We start from the raw sequence: 19,307 nt of genomic DNA, 5'->3' as shown, positions 1-19,307 counted from the left end.
AGGGTACTTTAAGCATTGACTTAATTTTCAATTATGAGGATGAATATATTTTTGGGACTTACCCTGATATGTTAAAAGAAACTAAAAGGACAGAATTCAGGACTTAATGAAAATAGCCACAGGGTTACTAATTAGCCAATTTTGAATAATTGCTACCACATTAGATTTGCATGGTTTCATTTGGAGGTATTGATACCATGATCATGCTTGTTCTCTGGGAATTCACCCTTCTCTGAGATAACTTGAATGTATTGAAAATTCTATCCTTTCTAGCAGGGATGTATTCTTGCCCTCTGGGTCCAGTTTCTTTTCCCACCTTGCTTTCCTTGAATGCTATTTCCACTTCCAACTAACATACTGATACACTAAAATGTGATCCTTCCGTTACTATCAATTATGTGAATAATCTAAATATGTGTCTGAAAAACCAGTTTGTGGATCCCTTTTGATTTTCAGTTATAAAAATGTGTGGGCTGGAAATGACTTCATACTTCCAACTAGTGTTATACCTTAATTTCCATTTTTATTTTCAAAGAGATATGTAAGTGTTTTTTGGATAAAAGTGTTTTCTTGGGTTTCTTTTGATCTCCCTGTGAAAGTGAATTACTTCCCCACAAAATTGTAATTAAGCTAGACTTGACATTCATCTATTTCCTATTTTTCAAAATCAAACATCTATTTGAATATAGACACCACACTAATAAAACAGTAGCTTAGTCAAATAGACAGACTGGGATCATTTTAATCTATACTCTTTCATCCAACTTGATCTTAAATTTGGCTTTTACTCTTACCAATTGATCTGATTGTGTAATTTAGACATAACTACCACATCACTATGTCATTTTTTGCTCTCAGATTTCATTTCATTTTTTAAAGTTATTTGGAGTTCACTAATCCCAGGGCTTTTGGACATTGATCCTAAAAAGAGTCGACATGGAACGCAGGATTGAGGATGCTAAATAATCTTCAATCACTTGCCTTCTGTTCCCAAACCACATAATTCTACATGCCTTTCACCATAATCCCGTGTCTACCTCTTCCCTATTGTCACCAAGTAGCAAACTGGATATAATTGGTTAAAAGGATACAATCAAAGAATGCATTTCCTCAAAGGAAAGAGATAGGAAAATTGAGATGTTGATGCCAACAACTAAAGAATAAAACAATAAATGCACAGAGAAGTCTGGAAGTAGACAGAGGTAAGGGAACGGGATAGTAGGGTAAAATTTTTAATATTTGTTAAGTTCATATTAAATGAAATTTGAATTTTAAAAGTGAAAAAATGTCAGTTAGGATTAAATTGTCAAATTCTTCATAGAATTTCTCTACTTCTTCAACCTTAGAAACATGTTGGTACAAAACTATTATTAGCTTTACAACACTCCTAAGGCATCATGAGAAATACAAATTAAGATTATTAAATATCCTGTTTATTGATGTTTCTTGTGACCTTTGGGCATGAGGATATCACTTGTGCTAATGTTTTTTGGGTTTTTTAATTTTTAAGCCTATAAGCTACTCTTCAATTTTGCTCTGATGTCTGATGTCTTTCTATAAGACCAAAATGGAAATGCTTTCAGTTCTTATACTTAATGTATCAACCAGAAGGATATTGACTCCATTGCAGATGAAGCAAGGTCTCTCATCAAAACAACCAACAAATTTTAGTGTTTGTAAGATAGTCAAAAAATTATGTAGTTCTTAGGACCTTTTGCACTAAACAAAATACTTAATCAAAAATCAAACTTTCTAAACAAAGTCTTGCAAAGCACTTCTGACGTTGCAGATACTTTCAACATCTCCTTGCTCAACAAAGGCTGTCTTCAGCTGACTCCTAACCAGTGTAGTAGTAATCAAAAATTTTCCAAGCCAGCAAAGCATAGAGCACAAACACCCTCAAAGTTCTACCTGTGTATAAAGGCTTTAAGTACATTTTAAGCAACAAACTGTCTCTCTCAGCCAAGGAATATTCGGCCAGCAATCAAAACTGAAGTTCTGCTAACAATGGAGAAATGATATATAAGCCTTCTGGTTCTTCAGTGATAACATCACAATTTCCATTAAAAAAAAATTAAGAGCTATGATTTCTTGTTTGGAGATTTCCTTAAATTTTGTGCCAATGATTCTGGTAAATTACATTCATTAATTTATTCCAAAAAAATGACAAAAAGGAAGGAGAGCTTTTATGTTTTTTTAAAACGTTTCCAATTAAATTGATTATATTCTAAAAAATGCCAATCTTCCAGAATTAAAACTTGGATATAGGCTCAAATGGCAATAGTTTCTTTTTTAAATTAAAAAACAAATTTTAAAAGATGTTGTTTTAAACTAATACCAAATAAAATGGGCATTTTCATGTAGAACAACAGAAACAGAACCTATACATAAATCTGCCTATCTCTTTGGAAATTCAAAATGCAAATTTCAAAGATTTCTCTGAGTTTTTGTTCCTACTTTTGTTCTCATGTGCACTTACAAATATGTTCTCAAGGAAAGGGACTGATGGGCAAAAATGATTGTAGCAGCCCTTTTTGTAAGTTCAAGAAACTAAAAACTGAGTGGATACCCATTAGTTGGAGAACGATTGAAGGAGTTACGGTATATGAATATTATTTAATATTATTGTTCTATAAGAAACCATTAATAGGATGATTTCAGAGAGACCTGGAGAGATTTACATGAACTGATGCTAAGTGAAATGAGCAGAGACAGATCATTGTACATGGCAACAAGAAGATTATAAGATGCTCAATTCTGATGGATGTGGCTCTTCTCAGCAATATGATTGAGACTAATTCCAATAACCTTCTGATTTAGAGCCATCTACAACCACAGAGAGGACTGTGGGAACTGAGTGTGGACCACAACATAGCACATTCACTGTTTTTGTTGTTGTTTGCTTGTATTTTACTTTCTCATTTTTATTCCTTTTTGATTTGATTTTTCTTGTGCTGCAAGATAATTATATAAATATGTATGCCTACATTGGATTTAACATATATTGGATTACATGGTATGTAGGGGAGGGGGTGAAATTGGAGCACAAGGTTTTGTAAGGGTTAATGTTGAAAAATTATGCATATCTTTTGAAAATTAAAAACCTTCAATTAAAAAAGAAAAACAAACCCACACACAAATATCTTTTCAACTCAACTATTAGAAGTGAGATCATTATAGAAAGTAATAATTTTAATGACTGCGCAAACCAATCAACAAAAATCACCTCATCTCCCATCTGTGGAACTAATGGGGAACGGCGTGGGAGAGTGTCCAAGATCCACTGAGGTGCAAGCCATTCTTCACTGGGTTCACCTGTTACTGCAGGCAGGCCGCTTGGTTTCTTAAATATAAAATTAAAACACCTAGAGTCATAATAAATACACAAACAATGACACATATCAAATGCTAAATCTATCTGATCCATAGTGTTGCTTACTGATTGATTTTCAAACATTGTCCTTCAAGGACTAATAAAAAATTCCATGACAAGATAATCCTTTCAGGTATTAATCACACTGAAGCAAGAAATGGTAATTATTTTAATCTGTGCTATGAGAGTACATGGTATCAATTGCAATCCATGTAAATCCTTTTCTGATACTGTATCTCAATAGATCTATCAATGAACAGATTTGTAAAGTGCTAGAGTATTTTACAAAATAAAGGATCACAAGTTATCATCAGGTTAAGGTTAAGAAGGAAAGATAAAATTGTCTATAAAATGAAACAAAAAATTATTAGAAAAGGAATTATATACCATGCAATTTACTTTTTGCTACCTTTTCATAGAGGTAAAAAAAAAAATTTGATATAAATTCAAGACTTGAAAGAATTTGCAATGAATATTTTAACTCTGACAATGTGAAACAATCCAAAGATCAAAAACTGCCTTTTGAGAAAAGGAAAAAACCATAGTCTAAAACTAATTTTGTAATCACAAAGTGAATTTTAAATCCATCGAGTCTTTCAATACTAAAAACATATGAAAGGCCAAAGAATCTAGCCAAAATTCCAGACCTTTTTTCTTGTCTGTTTTGGTTTATTTTTCTTTGCTTCTAGTGATTTAGAATCCTTCAAATTCTCTTCTTCAGAGCTGATACATATTTTCCGTGTTGTCTGCCTGGTTTGTCTCTTTGGAGGTTGCAGATTTATTCCAGCATCTGCTGTCCAATCAGAATAATCACTTGATGAATCACTGCAAATTAAAAAAAAAAAAACAAAAAAAACAAAAACAAAAACCAAAAACGTACAGAAAGCTTAACACTGAAAAGTAGTTGTTTGGTTCACATTAAATTCTTTTTTTTTTTTAAATGTAATACCTTTATATTTTTCAAAATACATGCAGATACTTTTTATACCATTGACCTTACCTTGTATTCCAAATTTTTCTCCCTCCCTCCTCTAGACAGCAAGAAATCCAATACAGGTTAAACACATGCAATTCTTCTAAATATTTCCAATTTATCATGTTATACAAGAAAAATCAGATCAAACGAGGAAAAAAAATGAGGAAAAAAAAAAGCAAACAACAAAAAAACAAAAATACTATGTTGGTTTACATTTAAATTTCACAAGTTCATTTTTAAAAATGTATACATGATGAGTATTTGTGTCAGCAGAAAGAGAAAAATTTTAACTACAGTATTGAATTATTTCTAGTGAAATGCTTTTTGAGTAAAAAAAAGAAGGCACCTTAAAAAATCCAAAAAGCAATATGAATGAAATAGATTCTGAGCAGAGACTTTCTAAATAACACTATTATCTCAAAAATTGAAATATAATTCGCATGTGTAGTGCTGAGACACATTATTTTAATTTGTATTTTAGCAAATTCATAAACTTTCAGGATCTATCTTCACCAATACAGAAGAAAAATTTGGATAAACATGGTTATAAAAGTACCTGGAAGAACTTTCCATTTGCCATTCAGCTACAACATCATCTGCAGATGCATCACTTGTGCCTCCAGTTTCCTCTTCCTGTAATCAAAATCAAATCGAGTCACCACTGTTTCCTCAAATCATCATACCTCAATTGTTCTGCTACAACACCTGTTTTCACAACATCTATAACACAGGGCAATTTCTCGTTAGCTTACGAGAGGTCTCCTCCATGAGAAATATGGGAGAGTGTAGACAATTGTATTCCCTCCACAATAGTTCCCCAGTTGCAATGCTAAAGATGTCCCACTTACTGGGTGGGTTGACTTCAGATTCTTGAATTGATATATAATGTTCTTCTAATGTATTTTAACAAATTGTTGGACTTTGATGACTGGGAGCATATTCGTAAGAATTTTTTTAACCGGAATACTGGAAGATATCTCTTCATATATCATAAATGAAAACTCATTTATACCAGGAAAAATACTCAAACTTTGTCTTTAGTGTTTTTTTGATTAGGTCATTCTTAAAGTATCATACCCTTTTTAATTATTAATTTATCAAAATTCTTGTGGTAAAAATGTTTTTAAGTTCTTTGTTCTTACTTCCATTAAAATTAACAAATGGGATAGGAATTATTCTAAACAGAGACATATTTGAAGGAAATTTGAGAATATGCCTTCATTGCATTGTCTTAATATTTTTTAACAGGGAGATAAATCACAAAGATTGAGAGAATTAATTATGATTATGGGCAATTCTGTGCACCTTGGTTTCCAAAACTAGTTGAAATCTGTCGACAAAACATCAAAAGTTAAGCCCACATTTGTGATAATGGCAACCTGGTGTAGGACATAGTATAGAAAACCTAGAGAGCAGCCTGGAAGAGGAATGCAACAGTGCCCTATTTATTGGATACCTTCTGTGGGCTGTAGAGCAAGGAAATTTGGTTCATACCTCCCTCCCTTGTCAGTCCTGAACCTTGAATTGCCCAATAACCAAAGATTTGGCCTAAAAGCTTATGGGAAATAATAGGGGTCCAACACTCATTACTTTGTCAGTGGAATTTAAAATAAGAAACCTAATAAAAATGATTGCAGTGTTTGAAAAATCTAGAACTAGTTCAGAAATAAAAATAACTGCAATAAATATTGGTGATGCCTCTTAATTTCCATAGAACCCAGTGTGGCCAAATCTTTGGTTATTATTAAACATGTAAACCAAGTGAAACAAATGTAGAGGAAATATTATAACATTTTAAAAAACTGATAAATCCTACAGTGGAGTGGAAGACTACAGGTGTAGCATGACATACTGTCAGGTAAGGTGAAGGTGGTATCCCTGGGTTTTGCTTGACTGTCTTTTGTGAAAAAGGTGAGGCATTGGGAAAAGAAATAAGGGGAAAATCACCAACAAAATATTTTTTAAATTGTTTAAGTTTTAAAAATTTACATCAAAAAAGTCCAACAGTACCACAAGCATCACATCACTGTGAGAAAAAAAAAAAAGTTAAAGCACAGGTGAAAATAAATGGGAAAGTAAGGCAAAGGACAGAAAGAGAAGTTTTGTCAAGTTGTTTTCCACGTTCCCTTATATTTTCATGTGATGGCTTGTTTTTTTGGGGGGAAAATTCCTCATTTGTACCTTTTTTAGATTATGGATCTTATACTAACATATTAATATCAATTCCCTCTGTTTTGATTATCAGACCCATACTGGAAAAAAATGGCTGCAAAGATCACTTCCCAGTTTGCTGTTCTCCTAATTGCTATTTATACAAATGATTTGACATTTTTTGTCTCACAAATTATACAGTTCTTCTTTTGTAAACCTCACTATCATTTGTTCAGAAGCTCTTCTAGCCGTAGTTACTGAAGATTATCCCCTCTAACATGCTTATGATACAAGTCTGGTCATACTTCCTCAGTCCCATAAAATGGGAGGGGAGTAACTTACAACAAGCTGTTTGGATATATTCTATCTTCTGTTGTATCATTCTACATATGACTTTTACCTAACCATAAAGGACCTACCAGACAAAAATGCAATTAAGACAAAATATGCATACTGTATGGATTTCATGTGTCATAGCTCATGCACACCATTTGCATTTCAGTTTCTTACTGTCATTAACTATGAATATTATCAATAACTGTCATAAATAAATAATTTTGGAAGCATTTTGGCAACAAACAGACCAACTAAATAATACTTTGATTTAATAAATATACAAGTTCTGTTCTACAATGTGGTCTCTTCAAAATGATAAAAGGGAATATGATTAGAGAATTGCAGTTGTGAAAAAGATCCCAGAGTCCACAGAGCACAGCCAAGACTTGTATATACATCCAAAAGCAGGTATCATTTGTATCATTATAGCTGTAATTATTAAGCAGCTATTCCCTACATGGAGCTCAAATTTGCCTCCAATATATTCTAATTTCTACCTCTGCTCAGCAAGGATCACACAAAATAATTTTAATCCCTCCTTAATCCTTCAAATATTGACCAATATCTATTATAAATCCTATCACACAAAGCATCTCTGGCTAGTTCCTTCACACAGACCTCACATGGCAATTTCAAGGCCTCTCACCCAGCACTCAGGGAAGCTCTCCACATTAAGGTTCTTCTTACCAAAAGTGTTATCAGGAAGGAAAGTTTCACAAAGTGCCCTAAAAGCGAGATGGGTGCCTATCTAAAAGAGGAAGAAATCAAGTCAAGCCCATAAAATCAAGTGACTTGCCCAACATCAAAGAGCTAGGAAGTGGTAGAAGCAGGATTCCAATGGAGATACTCCAATTCAGCTGTGCTTATTCCACAGTGAATTTGAGCGGCTCATTTCAAACTGCTTTGAAAATAATCAACTAGAAATCCATGTACCTTAAAAGCTTTTGGCTTATCCCATCTGAATTTAGGAAACAGTGATCTTGAGCTGAATAGTCTTGCTTTTACTAAGTTGACTCTATCCCCTAGTTCATTTTCCTAGTTTCTATCAAGCCCACTGCCAGAAGCTGGAGAGGGTTAAAGGAAGAACCTAATCTGGGAAAGGCAATACCACGTCACCACCCTGCCTTGTCTCCATACAGACTTATCATGGGAAAAGGAGCAGGAGACTCATCGAACGATGGGGCTGCCCCCTCCCAAGATTGCTTCAAGTTAGTATCAACTTCACTGGAACTTCCTTGCCCAGCCCTAAGCCAGTGCAGAGCTTCAAACTCATCAGCCATCAGGGAACTAAAAGAGACAATCTCATCATTGAGAGACCTGCCCACGATTCTCTAACCATAGAATCTAAACAGAGCTGCAGTTCACTGCCTTTTTCCTCACAGGAATACGAAAGGCTTTTTACAAAATCCTCACAAGACTTTTATTATCAAGCCTTCATTTGCTAAGCTGCTAGGTGGCGCTGCAGTGGCAAAAGTGTAGAGCCTGAAGTGAAGACTCCAATTTCTGACTTCAAATCAGCCTCTGACACTTTCTTGGCTGTATGACCCTGAAAAAGTCATTTCACCTGAGTGCCTTAGTTTCTTCCTCTGTAAAAGAAATGAGGGCAAACTATTCTAGGACCTCTGGATACAAAACTCCAAATGGGCTCATGAAGACTCAGACAAATCTGAAAAATCACTCAACTGACTCCTTTTGTCAATGTTTTATTTACCACCCTTTTTCTTTGGAGGCAGGGTGCAGAGTGGAGTCAATTTAAAAACAAGTAAATGGTAGCTAGATTTGGTCTAGAGAGTTCCTTAGTAAAGGAAACTCACCTAAATTAGTAGAACGCTTACCTAGAACAGAGAAATCTCTCTTACCTATACTCACAGAGGTAGGACTTATCTAATTAATAACAGAATAAGGTTTTACCATTAACTAAAGTCTACTTATTAGATCTATAATTCAAAAACTTTACAATCTTACCTGTTTGAAAATCAAGAAAGCTCTCAAGTTCTCCATGCTCATAGCTGTGCTGCTCAGTAAGTGTATCCCCCAGTTCTTTCAGTACGTTGGGAGGTACATTTTATGGTGTCGGCTTGGGCAAAGTCCACCTGAACTCATGGGGTACTAATGTTATTTTCTTGCATAATCTTTAGTTTCACCTCCCTATTCTCTTTGGTTCTGTTTTCTCCATTCCAGCCCCTGAGAATCATTTAGTCTAACTGATTTTGGCTCAAGGTCACAAAACTTATAACTGACACAAGAGAACTGAGAACCCAAGCCTCAAAAGCTTTCTCCCAGCCTCGCTCCCTTCAGTTGCTGCAACCGCCGCCATCACCACTGTCGCCATCACCGCCGCTGCTGCCACCTCTTCTTCCTCCCCCTTTTTTCCCTTCCAACTCCCCCTCCTTCTCCGCTCTCCCCACCCCAACCTGACTATGACTGCTTTCTCACAGCCAATCAATTAAGAAAGCGTTAGTAAAAATTTAACAGGAGTCAGCCACAGTGCACTAAACTCTGCTAGAGATGAAAAAGAAGTGGTGCCTGCCTTCAAGAAAATTTATCATCAGTATAAAAAACCTTGGTAGTGAACTTGCTAGCAAGACTGGAGGGATGGAGAAGTGGCGCAATCAGGACATTTAACAGGTAGGTAGCACTTGAGCTGAATTTTGAAGGAAAACTGGAATGTCCAACTACAGAGGTGAAAAGGGAGTAAATTCCTAGAATAAGGGATAATCAGTACAACTGAAAGGAGATAGCAGATGGAGCACGCCCAGAGTTGAGATCAGTAGGCAGAGGCAAGTACGGTGAGACTGCAAAGAACAAAAAGTAACTGTAATATAAAACAAGACTGGAAAAGTAGGCAGGGGTCTTTGCGGGTAATAGTGGGAAGGAAGGTAAAATGCCAAACAAAGGAATTTATGTTTGATTCTAACTGTAACAGGGAACCCTTGAATTTTAAAAAGTGAGGGAATGAGCAATAACAATAGCCTGGAGAGATGCGAGGCAGAGAGATCAGAAGGTCACTGCTGATAGTCCAAGGCTTGACCTGAGGGTGTGAAGTAAGAAATGTCATATTTTTGCAAAAGAAATAAATTCCCTGAAATGAAATGAAGTAAAAATGTCAAGGGGAGAAGAAAATGAGAGAAATAGGAAATAAATAGGTCTCAAGATGTAAACTGTTTAAAAATGCAAATTTAATAAAAACCTCATTATAAAAGGAATGACATATGTCTAACCTCTGAGGAGCTTTCTGATTCTTCCTGGGCAGCTGCACTTTGACTTGATACTTGTGGTATGGTAGAGCGTGTTTGGTAAGCATGTTGGCGCTTGCGCTGCGTTCTTCGTAAAGATCGTCCACTACCAGGTTGAAAATCAGTCTATGGTAAACAAGTGAAGAGGAAATTAAAAGGGGAAAAAAAAAAACCCCAAGATTTGAATCTCATGAATATTGCATGGACATATCCACAAATGTAAGCAATTAGAGAATGAAAAGAAATATTTGGAAAAATATAAAATAATGGAAAATGCTTAAGATGAATTTAGGATTCTGATGCATAACATGTCATTTAAATCTTGAAGTCTTCATGTTCATAGGACATCATAATCAAATTAGAAGAAACACCAAACATCCAGTTCTAAGTTGTAATTTTGCTGATTAAACATAAGGAAACAATTGAAACAGGACTGAAGAGTTAAAAATTTGCAAAGAAAATTAACTTTCAAAATAAAGCAGGTATTGGTAATTAACCAAAAAAATCTTCAGAGGTATCACTAAAAAAGTAGGCTATAACTGCATCAAATACATCATAAAACGATGTTTTATATAAATTACCAACCCATAACTGTTATAGTCAACAAAGGACTAATAAGAATGTTACAGTTAAACCTAAATTGCAATTACATATGAAGGGAAAGTGATTTTAAAACTTCAATCACAAACCATTTACCATTTGGTTTTTAGACTACAGCACAACCCTAACATTAAGACACCAGTTTGCTTGAGGTATACCGTGTCCAACATCAATTAAGATTAGACTTAATCCTCAAAGTTCCATCCCAGAAGGAGTGAACAAGATACACATTGGATATCTATGGATGAATTTGGAATGAAGGTTCAAAAGTAGAAAATGTATACACTTAGAAGGTGAGCTATATAGGATCATATAGCCTAAAATATGAAATAAAATGGATCTCAAAGGCCATCGAACCCAAAATACTCAGTTTTCTTTTGAAGAAACTGAGGTGCAAGAACATGGATTAACTTGTCCAACATCACACAGGTCTTTTGAACAGAGACACCACATGTTTTTAACAGTCAATCATGAAAAAATCATAAATGTTTCTGCCACTTTTTAAATGTTAAATTATCATTTTTCAAAAGCAAATTTAAAAGTCTTGTAAAAATTGATGACAAGGAAAAATTTTGAAGTAGCTTTGTTCCTCAGCAAATATTTGTTATTATTCTTATACTCAAAAGAAAAAGTCCCATTTTGAGTGTGAACAAAAATCTTTCTAAATTGCATCTCTCTTTTTAGATCATTCTGTCCTTTAACAAACTAGATTACAAGGAAGAGAATAACTGGAAGCAGTGCTTAAGATTGCTTTGGGAAAAAAAATTCTACCTATATAAAAATCATACTACCAAATGTAAGTGTTAAAACAATAAGCTAAAAAAAACCAAACAACATGAACATACAAACATTAAAATGACCTATCTACAATAAAGGTTGGGATTTTTTTTAATTTATTTATTTATTTTGCTTTTGGAAAATTATCTAAAATGACCAACCAAAAGACTTCCTAGAAATCTGGCCATCAACTTATTCTTTCCATTATGGATTCAATATGCCTACTTCTTTTCCTACTCTAGTCATCACAAGGTTTCCAGCCTAGGCAACTTTTGAAAGAGTCTGGCTACTTAATGGGTGACCGTTGTCACAGGTGAAATAAAGAACTCAAGGCTTGCCAATGACTACAATCACCATTTAATACAATTCAATTCAAGAGACATTTACTAAGCCAGATAATGGACGTGATACTGGGAAGATGTGGCAACCTGTTCTGAAAGGGCAATTTGAGAAATATGATGAAATGAGAGCCTAATCATGTATTATAATTGTATAACAAGGGCCAAATAAAAAGAATTTGTCTTAAACTACAAGAGAATTGCTGCTGTACTATGTCCCAAAGCCCTAGACATTTACAAAATCTATAAAGAGCACATATCAAGCAATGGTTAATCATCAAACACTCACTCGCTGGATGGTGTGGGATGGTTTTCTTTTCTTTTCAAAAGTATAAATATTAACTTCTCTTTCACCTTTGGCAACTCGACACTCCTCCTGTACCCTAAAATAGGTCAAAACAACACAAATTCACCAAAATGCATGCATAGTGGGAATGAAGGACAGAAAAAGTCTCTACAGGCAGTGGAAAGAGAGACACTCTAATAATAAGGGGTAGGTGTAACAATGATTTGGCCAGGTTCAGAATCACTGAAATGGGAAGGATATGAGTATGGTAAGAGTGTCTGGCTTCATTAAGGAATGAGGCCAGACACAAAGAGTGAGTATCAGGAGCCAGAGAGTTGTCCTTTGAAGATGGCAGATGGTTCGACTGTTCCTGGACCTCCTTCGATCATGAAGGGTATGTTAAGTGCTGACTTCAGGGAAGGCTATAGGAGCAGTTAGAATTATGACCTGAGGGAGTTTGGACAGGAAGCAGGAATCAATGAAAAAGAAAGAGTTCATATGTGCCACAATATTCCATTTAAAATAGAAAGTAGGTGGTCATCAATTAAAGAATGACTGGCCAAAAGAAATAACCAGTATATATAAATATTATGGAATATTATTGTTCTGTAAAAAATGACCAACAAGATGATTGCAGAATGGCCTGGAGAGACTTGAACTGAAGCTGAGTGAAATGTATACTTCAACATCAATACTATATGATGATCAATTCCGATGGATGTGGCCATTTTCAACAATGAAATGAACCAAATCAGTTCCAATAGATACATATATTGTATTTAATTTATACTTTAACATATTTAACATGTATTGGTCTACCTGCCATCAGTATTGGGGGGGAGGGGAAAAGTTGGAACAAAAGGTTTGGCAATTGTCGGTGTTGTAAAATTACCCATACATATATCTGGTAAATAAAAACTATTAAAATAAAATTAAAAAAAAAAAAAAAAAAAAGAAGAAGAAGAAGAAGAAGAAGAAAGAAAGAACCAGTACAAAGAATTCATTGAAATATGCCAAGGCATATATCTATTGATACAGAGCAAAGAAAGCAGAATATGGATATACTCAGTCAACAAGAGTCTATTATGTGATCAAGGGTGAATAACTACTTCTCAAGTAAGAACTATGCCAGTAAATATCTTTAGCGAAAGGAAACTACTAAGATTTTATGAGCCCAACTTGTGGTCTTTTCCCTTCAATAGCTTTCTAGGGAAGTACTGGGCCAACTGTGGAACCAGGCTGTACATCTATGTCTTCATTACTGAGACGGCCTCCAGTGGCCCCAATATTAGGCCAAATCTCAACTGCAGCTTTTTTTTTTTTTTGGACAGCCTTTTATTTTTTTTTTCAAATTCCCTTATTTATCAGATGATAATTTTTCATCATTTCAGCTTTCCCTGTGCCTTACAACCCCTAAGCCTGTTCTTCACCACCACATCTAAGATCTCTACCTTTTGGTTCTTTCCCAGCAAACTAGCAACACTCTTGCTTACTTTTCTTAATTCCTTGGTGAGCCAGTTTGATGCCTGTAGCAATAGCCTACCACCAATCAGGCCTTGCCCAGCTCAAACCTTGGATTGCTCCTACCATCGGTTACCTTCCTCCAATTCGCATGCTACTTAAGTTACAGATAATCCAAAAACTATTCTGAATCTATCACAAATTTATGATATGTAATCTCAGTTGGGTCCTCATGAAACCAAGGTAATCCTTTTACACCTTCCTGAGTGATTCCCTACACCACACAACATAGGAATTATCCTAAATGTCTCCATCAGGCCCTCTCTCTGCCTCTTAGCTGAGGACCTTTGCTTCACACTACCATGAAAATTTTTTTTTTTAAAAGAGGCCATTCTCCAATATAGCTCCCTCTTCACCCCTCCTAATCTGACACCTTTCAGATATTATTTTGTGGTAACCCCTTTACATGCATCCTTGCTCTCATTTCATCCCTTCTTGCCAACTTCCCTAGTCTTACTATAGATCCAGTGTAGGTATCATCTTTCCCTCGTTACCCCTCCCCATCCAATCCAATCTTTTGTCAAATCCTTTCATTCTACTTTTGCCTCATCATTTCTATATGTCCCCTCTCTTCTCTGACACTGACTCATCAACTAAATTAACCCTCCTGGTTAATTTCCTTGACTGACATGTCTCTTAGCTCTAATATACCCTCCACTCAGCTTTGAAAGGGACTTCTATAAAGTCACTACCTAACTGCAGCAGTTCCCTATCACCCCAAGGATCAAATTTAGAGTTGTCTGCATGGCTTTTACACCATTCATAACCTCACCTCATCCTACCTTTCAAGTCCACTTACACATTATTTCATTCTACATACACAAAAAAGCCATTGACTCTGGACTGCTCGTTTCTTATAAGACACTCCTTCCAATTCTTATTTCTCTCCTCCCCATAAAACTCCCACCACCCGCAAATCTCACATTTTCTTCAGGTCTCACCTAAATCCTCACCTTCAAAAAGAAGTATTTCACAAAATGTTTAGTATTAGTGCCTTCTCTCAGAGATTGCCAGCATCCAACCTGTATATATCTTCTTTGGAGAGTTGTTTGCATGTATCACCTCATGAGAATGCAAATTTCTCCAAAGTGAGGACTTTTCTTCTTTTTAATTTTTATCTCTGGTACTTAAGTAGAGAGCCTGACACAAAACAAATTCTTATAATTAAGTATCTGCTTGTTAAGCATCCCTTTGTTGCCATCTCCATGATATTGCCCTTCCATTTGCCATCCAAGACTTTCTCACCATTCTTCTATATCTTCCAATCTACTGGCTCTTTCCCCACTGGCTACAAACATGATGGGGTCTCCTACATTCTTAAAAAGCCTCATTTGATTCAACTATCTGCTATTTCTTGTTCTTTATTTCTTTTCCCTTTCTCAGAAAAGGTCTTTAAGGAACATGTCTCTAATAGGTAACTCTACTAACTATCCTCTCACTACATATAAAATCTTCAACAAGGTGGGGTTGCCAACAGCACTATTTAACAGAAACAACACTCTCTAAATTTACCAATGTCATTTTATTTTTATTTTCAGTTCAAAGTCTCTCTCCCTCTCTCTCCTGCGCCAGTTATTAAGAAGGCAAGAAAATATCAAGCATTCTTTTTTTTCTTTAGAGTTTAGTTACTAAACTTAACATTCTTTCCCCCCAACCCTCATTCTGCTTGACTTCTCTGCAAACCTGAATACTTGGTCATCCTCATCTCCTGGGTATTGCTCTTCTGTTTTATTACAAGGCTATCTCCTGGCTCTCCTCCAATCTATCTGACCACTCCTTACAAGTCTCTATTGCTGGAAACTTCTCTAAGTCACATCCAATAAGCCTCAGAGGTTTTTTTTCTTTTTTTAAAAAAGGCTCTGTCCTTGATTCTCTTTCTCCTTCTATACTATCTTTTTCAGTATCTCAACTGCAACCATGGGTTCAACTATCACCTCAATGTATATCTCTTTTTCCAGTCATGCAAATTTTCTCTCCTGACTTCTAACTTCCATCATCAAATGGCCCCACCAACTTTCTTCTAGTCTTCTTTATCTACTCATTTACATTTGCCCCAGGTATCCAAACTGTTGTCAAGTCTTCTTGTTCTATCTTCACCATAGCTCCCTTATACATGACTTTCACTCTACTCATATAGTCCCTGATGATGATCTTCATCTCCTGATGCCTAAAATGTTCTCCCAGCCTCAATTCCCTTCTCCACCACTCCCAGGCTCAACTCAAGCTTCAAAGTATTCTTCCTAAAAGGTATATCTGACAATATCACCACTGCACTCTTCTACCAAATAAAAACTCTCAAACTAGCTCCCAATTACCTACAGGACCAAACGTACTATAATACATTAACTCTAAGGACAAAAATATTCTACCTCTCAAATCTGGTTCTTTCCATTGGCTCTCCCCTTCTTATCTCTGATTTCTAGCTTCCTTCAAGACAAATCTCACCTTCCCTGTCACTTACACTGCTGGTATCTATCCAGTGAAATCACCTGCTCAAAACATATCCATCTAACTGTATAAATCTTGTACATATGGTTGTTGCCATGTTTTCTCTCCTCCTTTAGGACAGGGACTAGGTTTTTTCCTGTTTGTTTCACCAATGTTTATTACCGGGTTTAACAGGGTACATAATAGCTTACTAACTGACAGCATTATTAATGAAAGGAAGCTGCACTCAGATCAAATGTCATCATAATTCTTGGTCCCTGTGGAGATGATGAAACACACTTTTACTCATCTTAATAGAAAAGCACTGGACAAATAAAATGTCAGTTGTGTGAGACAAATCAGCACATGACCAGGCATATAAACCTGATCCAGGAAAATACTAAAGTGCAATTATTCCTCTACTCACGTGGTCAAGAATCCAAATTATCAATCACATATGCTGATACCTCATCTCTCCATGCTCCCTCTTCCACATAAATGTGTAACATTGTTTGTGGCCAATTTACCCTGCAATCAATACTTCTAGCAAAAAAAAAAAAAACCTATTATAAAAAATTGTGGTAAAAGAATCGGTCATAATGACATTTGGGGATTATTTATAGATGGTTTCTTACATGTGACTTGTCATGTACCTAGACTTCACTTTCCAGCAAAGTAGTTGTTCAAAGAATAATGTGATATGGTAGGTAAAATATTAAATAGCAATGACTAATGAACGACTGTGGAATAAGAATAATTTCACGTATGTGACACAATAATGTGAGACTGATACTTACCTTAAAAAAAGTGAACTCAAAGCAAAGTATGAAATGATTATGACCCTTAACTTACCGACTAACACCAGGATGTAGCTCACTGACCACTACTCTTCGGTTCCATGACATGAAATCCCTCTGAGGGGACAATTGACCACGAGAAGAACTAGGCATTTCTTCATCTTCTTCCATCTGTTGTTCAGTGGATCGGAATCCATTATTTGAGGAAGAGTCCATATTTGGACTTCTCAGTACTGAAAAATCAGCAAAAAATAACACTTTTCCAAAAAAGTTCTCAACCCATTTTAAAAGAGAACTAAAAATGAAATGAAGAATTGTAAGATGGCGTTGAGGAAGACATGAATAGCTATCTATCTATAAGAACATGGAAAAGAAAAAAGACTGATGCATAACCAGCAGATAAAAATGAATAAAAAGTGACAAGGAATTAGATTCTCTACATCTTTTTATTTCATAACCCAGGCAAGTGGAAATCTCCTCTAGAAAATTCTGACCAATTGCAGTAAGACTCTTTATGAAAGATACACTTAGCCTTTCCCAGTGGATAAATGGATCTTTGAAGCTCTAAACAGGGGTTCTCAAACCATGGGCCCACAGGCCAGATGCGGCCTGCTGAGGACATTTATGTGGCCCGCCAGGTTAGGGCAAATGGGCTGAGGGGCGGAAACAGAGTGTGAGTTTTTGTTTTTACTGTAGTCCAGCCCTCCAACAATCTGAAGGACAGTGAACCGGCCCCCTATTTTAAAAGTTTGAGGACCACTGCTCTAATACATGGGAGGTCCAGTTGAAAAGTATGGTGGATTTTGAGTTAGACAAGCAAGATGCAAACTGCACCTCTGCTACTTACTACCTGTGTGACCTTGGGCAAATGACTTGTTGCTGTTGAGATCTACTCTGTGTAAAATGAAGAGGCCAGACTACATGACTTAAAAGGTCCCTCTCCTTTCTAAATCAAAGATTCTAAGATTCAACAAGTCATCAGGAATTGCTCCATGACTTCTAAATTAGAAAAAAAAAAAAAAAAAAAAAAACTGACAACAGAAGATCATTGGCCTTTGTTACCTTTTACTAACATTAAACAATACATTAGAGAATGTGTTCCTTCGTAAGATTAAAATATTAAGGAGGTGGTAAATCAAGGATGTAATCCAAATTTTATAACTTAGGAAGAAAGGGATTTATAAATGTTAGCACCTAATACTTGGCTTGATCCAGAATCAGAAAATATGTTTAGTTTACAACTCCAAATGATCTAAAAAGTAAAGAATCATTTTCATAGCACTTGTAAGAGATGTGTATATTCTTCCCTTCCCCCAAATCAAGACATGGGCCTAATATAATATGAATCATCTCAAGCTAAATATATTTGTTATCTGGCCACAAAAAAAACCTAGATTACTAAAATGATGTAGCCCCATTATGTCAGTACATCCAAAAAAAACCTAAAAATCTCTCTTAATATTTCCAATACGAAGCAGCACATGTTTTTTAAAAAGGATACTTTGCAGCTTATTCATGACATTGAATGTATGCAAGTATCTATATAAACATAATACTTATGCAACAAATACATTTCACATATATTAGGAAAAATATACAACACATAATAACCACATGAGAACAATTTTGTCATTTTCAGTCATTATAAATGTTCAACTTTTGCAAACATGGTTTCAAACACAAAAGTTTAAAACAACGCACCTTAAAACAAGAGGGAAGAAACACCTGAAATGCAGGTTCTTAAAATCCTGCAGGTCAAGGTTGAAGACAAATGTTCAAAAATTAAATTTTAAAATAGAATCCAGCTAATATTAGCCACCTTTTAAGTCAGTAAACATTTACTTAAGGATCTCTTATATGTCAGGCACTATTCTAAAAGCTGAGGATACAAATAGAAAAGAAAGGCAGTCCAAGGACTGGAGTAGCTTACAGTCTAATGAGAGATCTAAAAGAAGCTAATTTTTCTTGTACACATATTTTTAAAAAGCCAAAAAATGATGGTGTTATCTAAAAATTTCAAAATAGTTTCAAGCGTAATAAAAACCCTCCTTCTCGATTGACCTTATATAGACAAATACTATGGGAAAAAGTATAAAAATTCAATAACTATACATACCTCCACTAAGAGAATATGGCCTATTAATATGAATAAATGAACTTCCTTCTTCACTCAACAGTCTTAAGTCCTGCTCTCTCTGCAGTTCTCTGATCATTCCATCAAGAACATGCTCATCTTGATCAATGGTCTGCTGACCAATCACCTGTTCTATTACTTCACCATCACCTTAATTAGAAAAAGGAAAAAAAAAAACCCACACATAACATCAACAAAATAAGCATTCAACAAGTACTTCTTAAGCCATTAATTGATGCTGCATGGTTTTTATAAAGAGTACAAGGACAAAAAAACTTAAGAATTCTGATCTCAAGAAACTACATTCTTGACATCATCTTAAAGAGAACGAATATAATTTTTAAAAACTTCAGTT

The 19,307-nt window shown here is 35.3% G+C and overlaps 1 protein-coding gene across 5 annotated transcripts in view; it reads right to left on the bottom strand.

The window, feature by feature from the left end:
* Positions 1-19,307, bottom strand: part of BRWD3 (bromodomain and WD repeat domain containing 3) — a 120,896-nt gene that overhangs the window by 30,935 nt on the left and 70,654 nt on the right. For all 5 annotated transcript variants that reach the window (XM_074277273.1, XM_074277275.1, XM_074277277.1 and 2 more), the window contains exons 18-24: positions 18,935-19,102; positions 16,874-17,051; positions 12,077-12,170; positions 10,058-10,198; positions 4,906-4,982; positions 4,021-4,198; positions 3,227-3,343 (exon numbers count right to left, since the gene is read on the bottom strand). In XM_074277273.1, coding sequence (XP_074133374.1) covers positions 3,227-3,343; positions 4,021-4,198; positions 4,906-4,982; positions 10,058-10,198; positions 12,077-12,170; positions 16,874-17,051; positions 18,935-19,102 — 953 coding nt within the window. The remainder of the gene's footprint in view (positions 1-3,226; positions 3,344-4,020; positions 4,199-4,905; positions 4,983-10,057; positions 10,199-12,076; positions 12,171-16,873; positions 17,052-18,934; positions 19,103-19,307) is intronic.

The sequence above is a fragment of the Sminthopsis crassicaudata genome, chromosome X (genome assembly GCF_048593235.1).
Source record: "Sminthopsis crassicaudata isolate SCR6 chromosome X, ASM4859323v1, whole genome shotgun sequence".
Taxonomy (NCBI): domain Eukaryota; kingdom Metazoa; phylum Chordata; class Mammalia; order Dasyuromorphia; family Dasyuridae; genus Sminthopsis; species Sminthopsis crassicaudata.
This window is presented reverse-complemented; position numbering and strand designations above follow the sequence as displayed.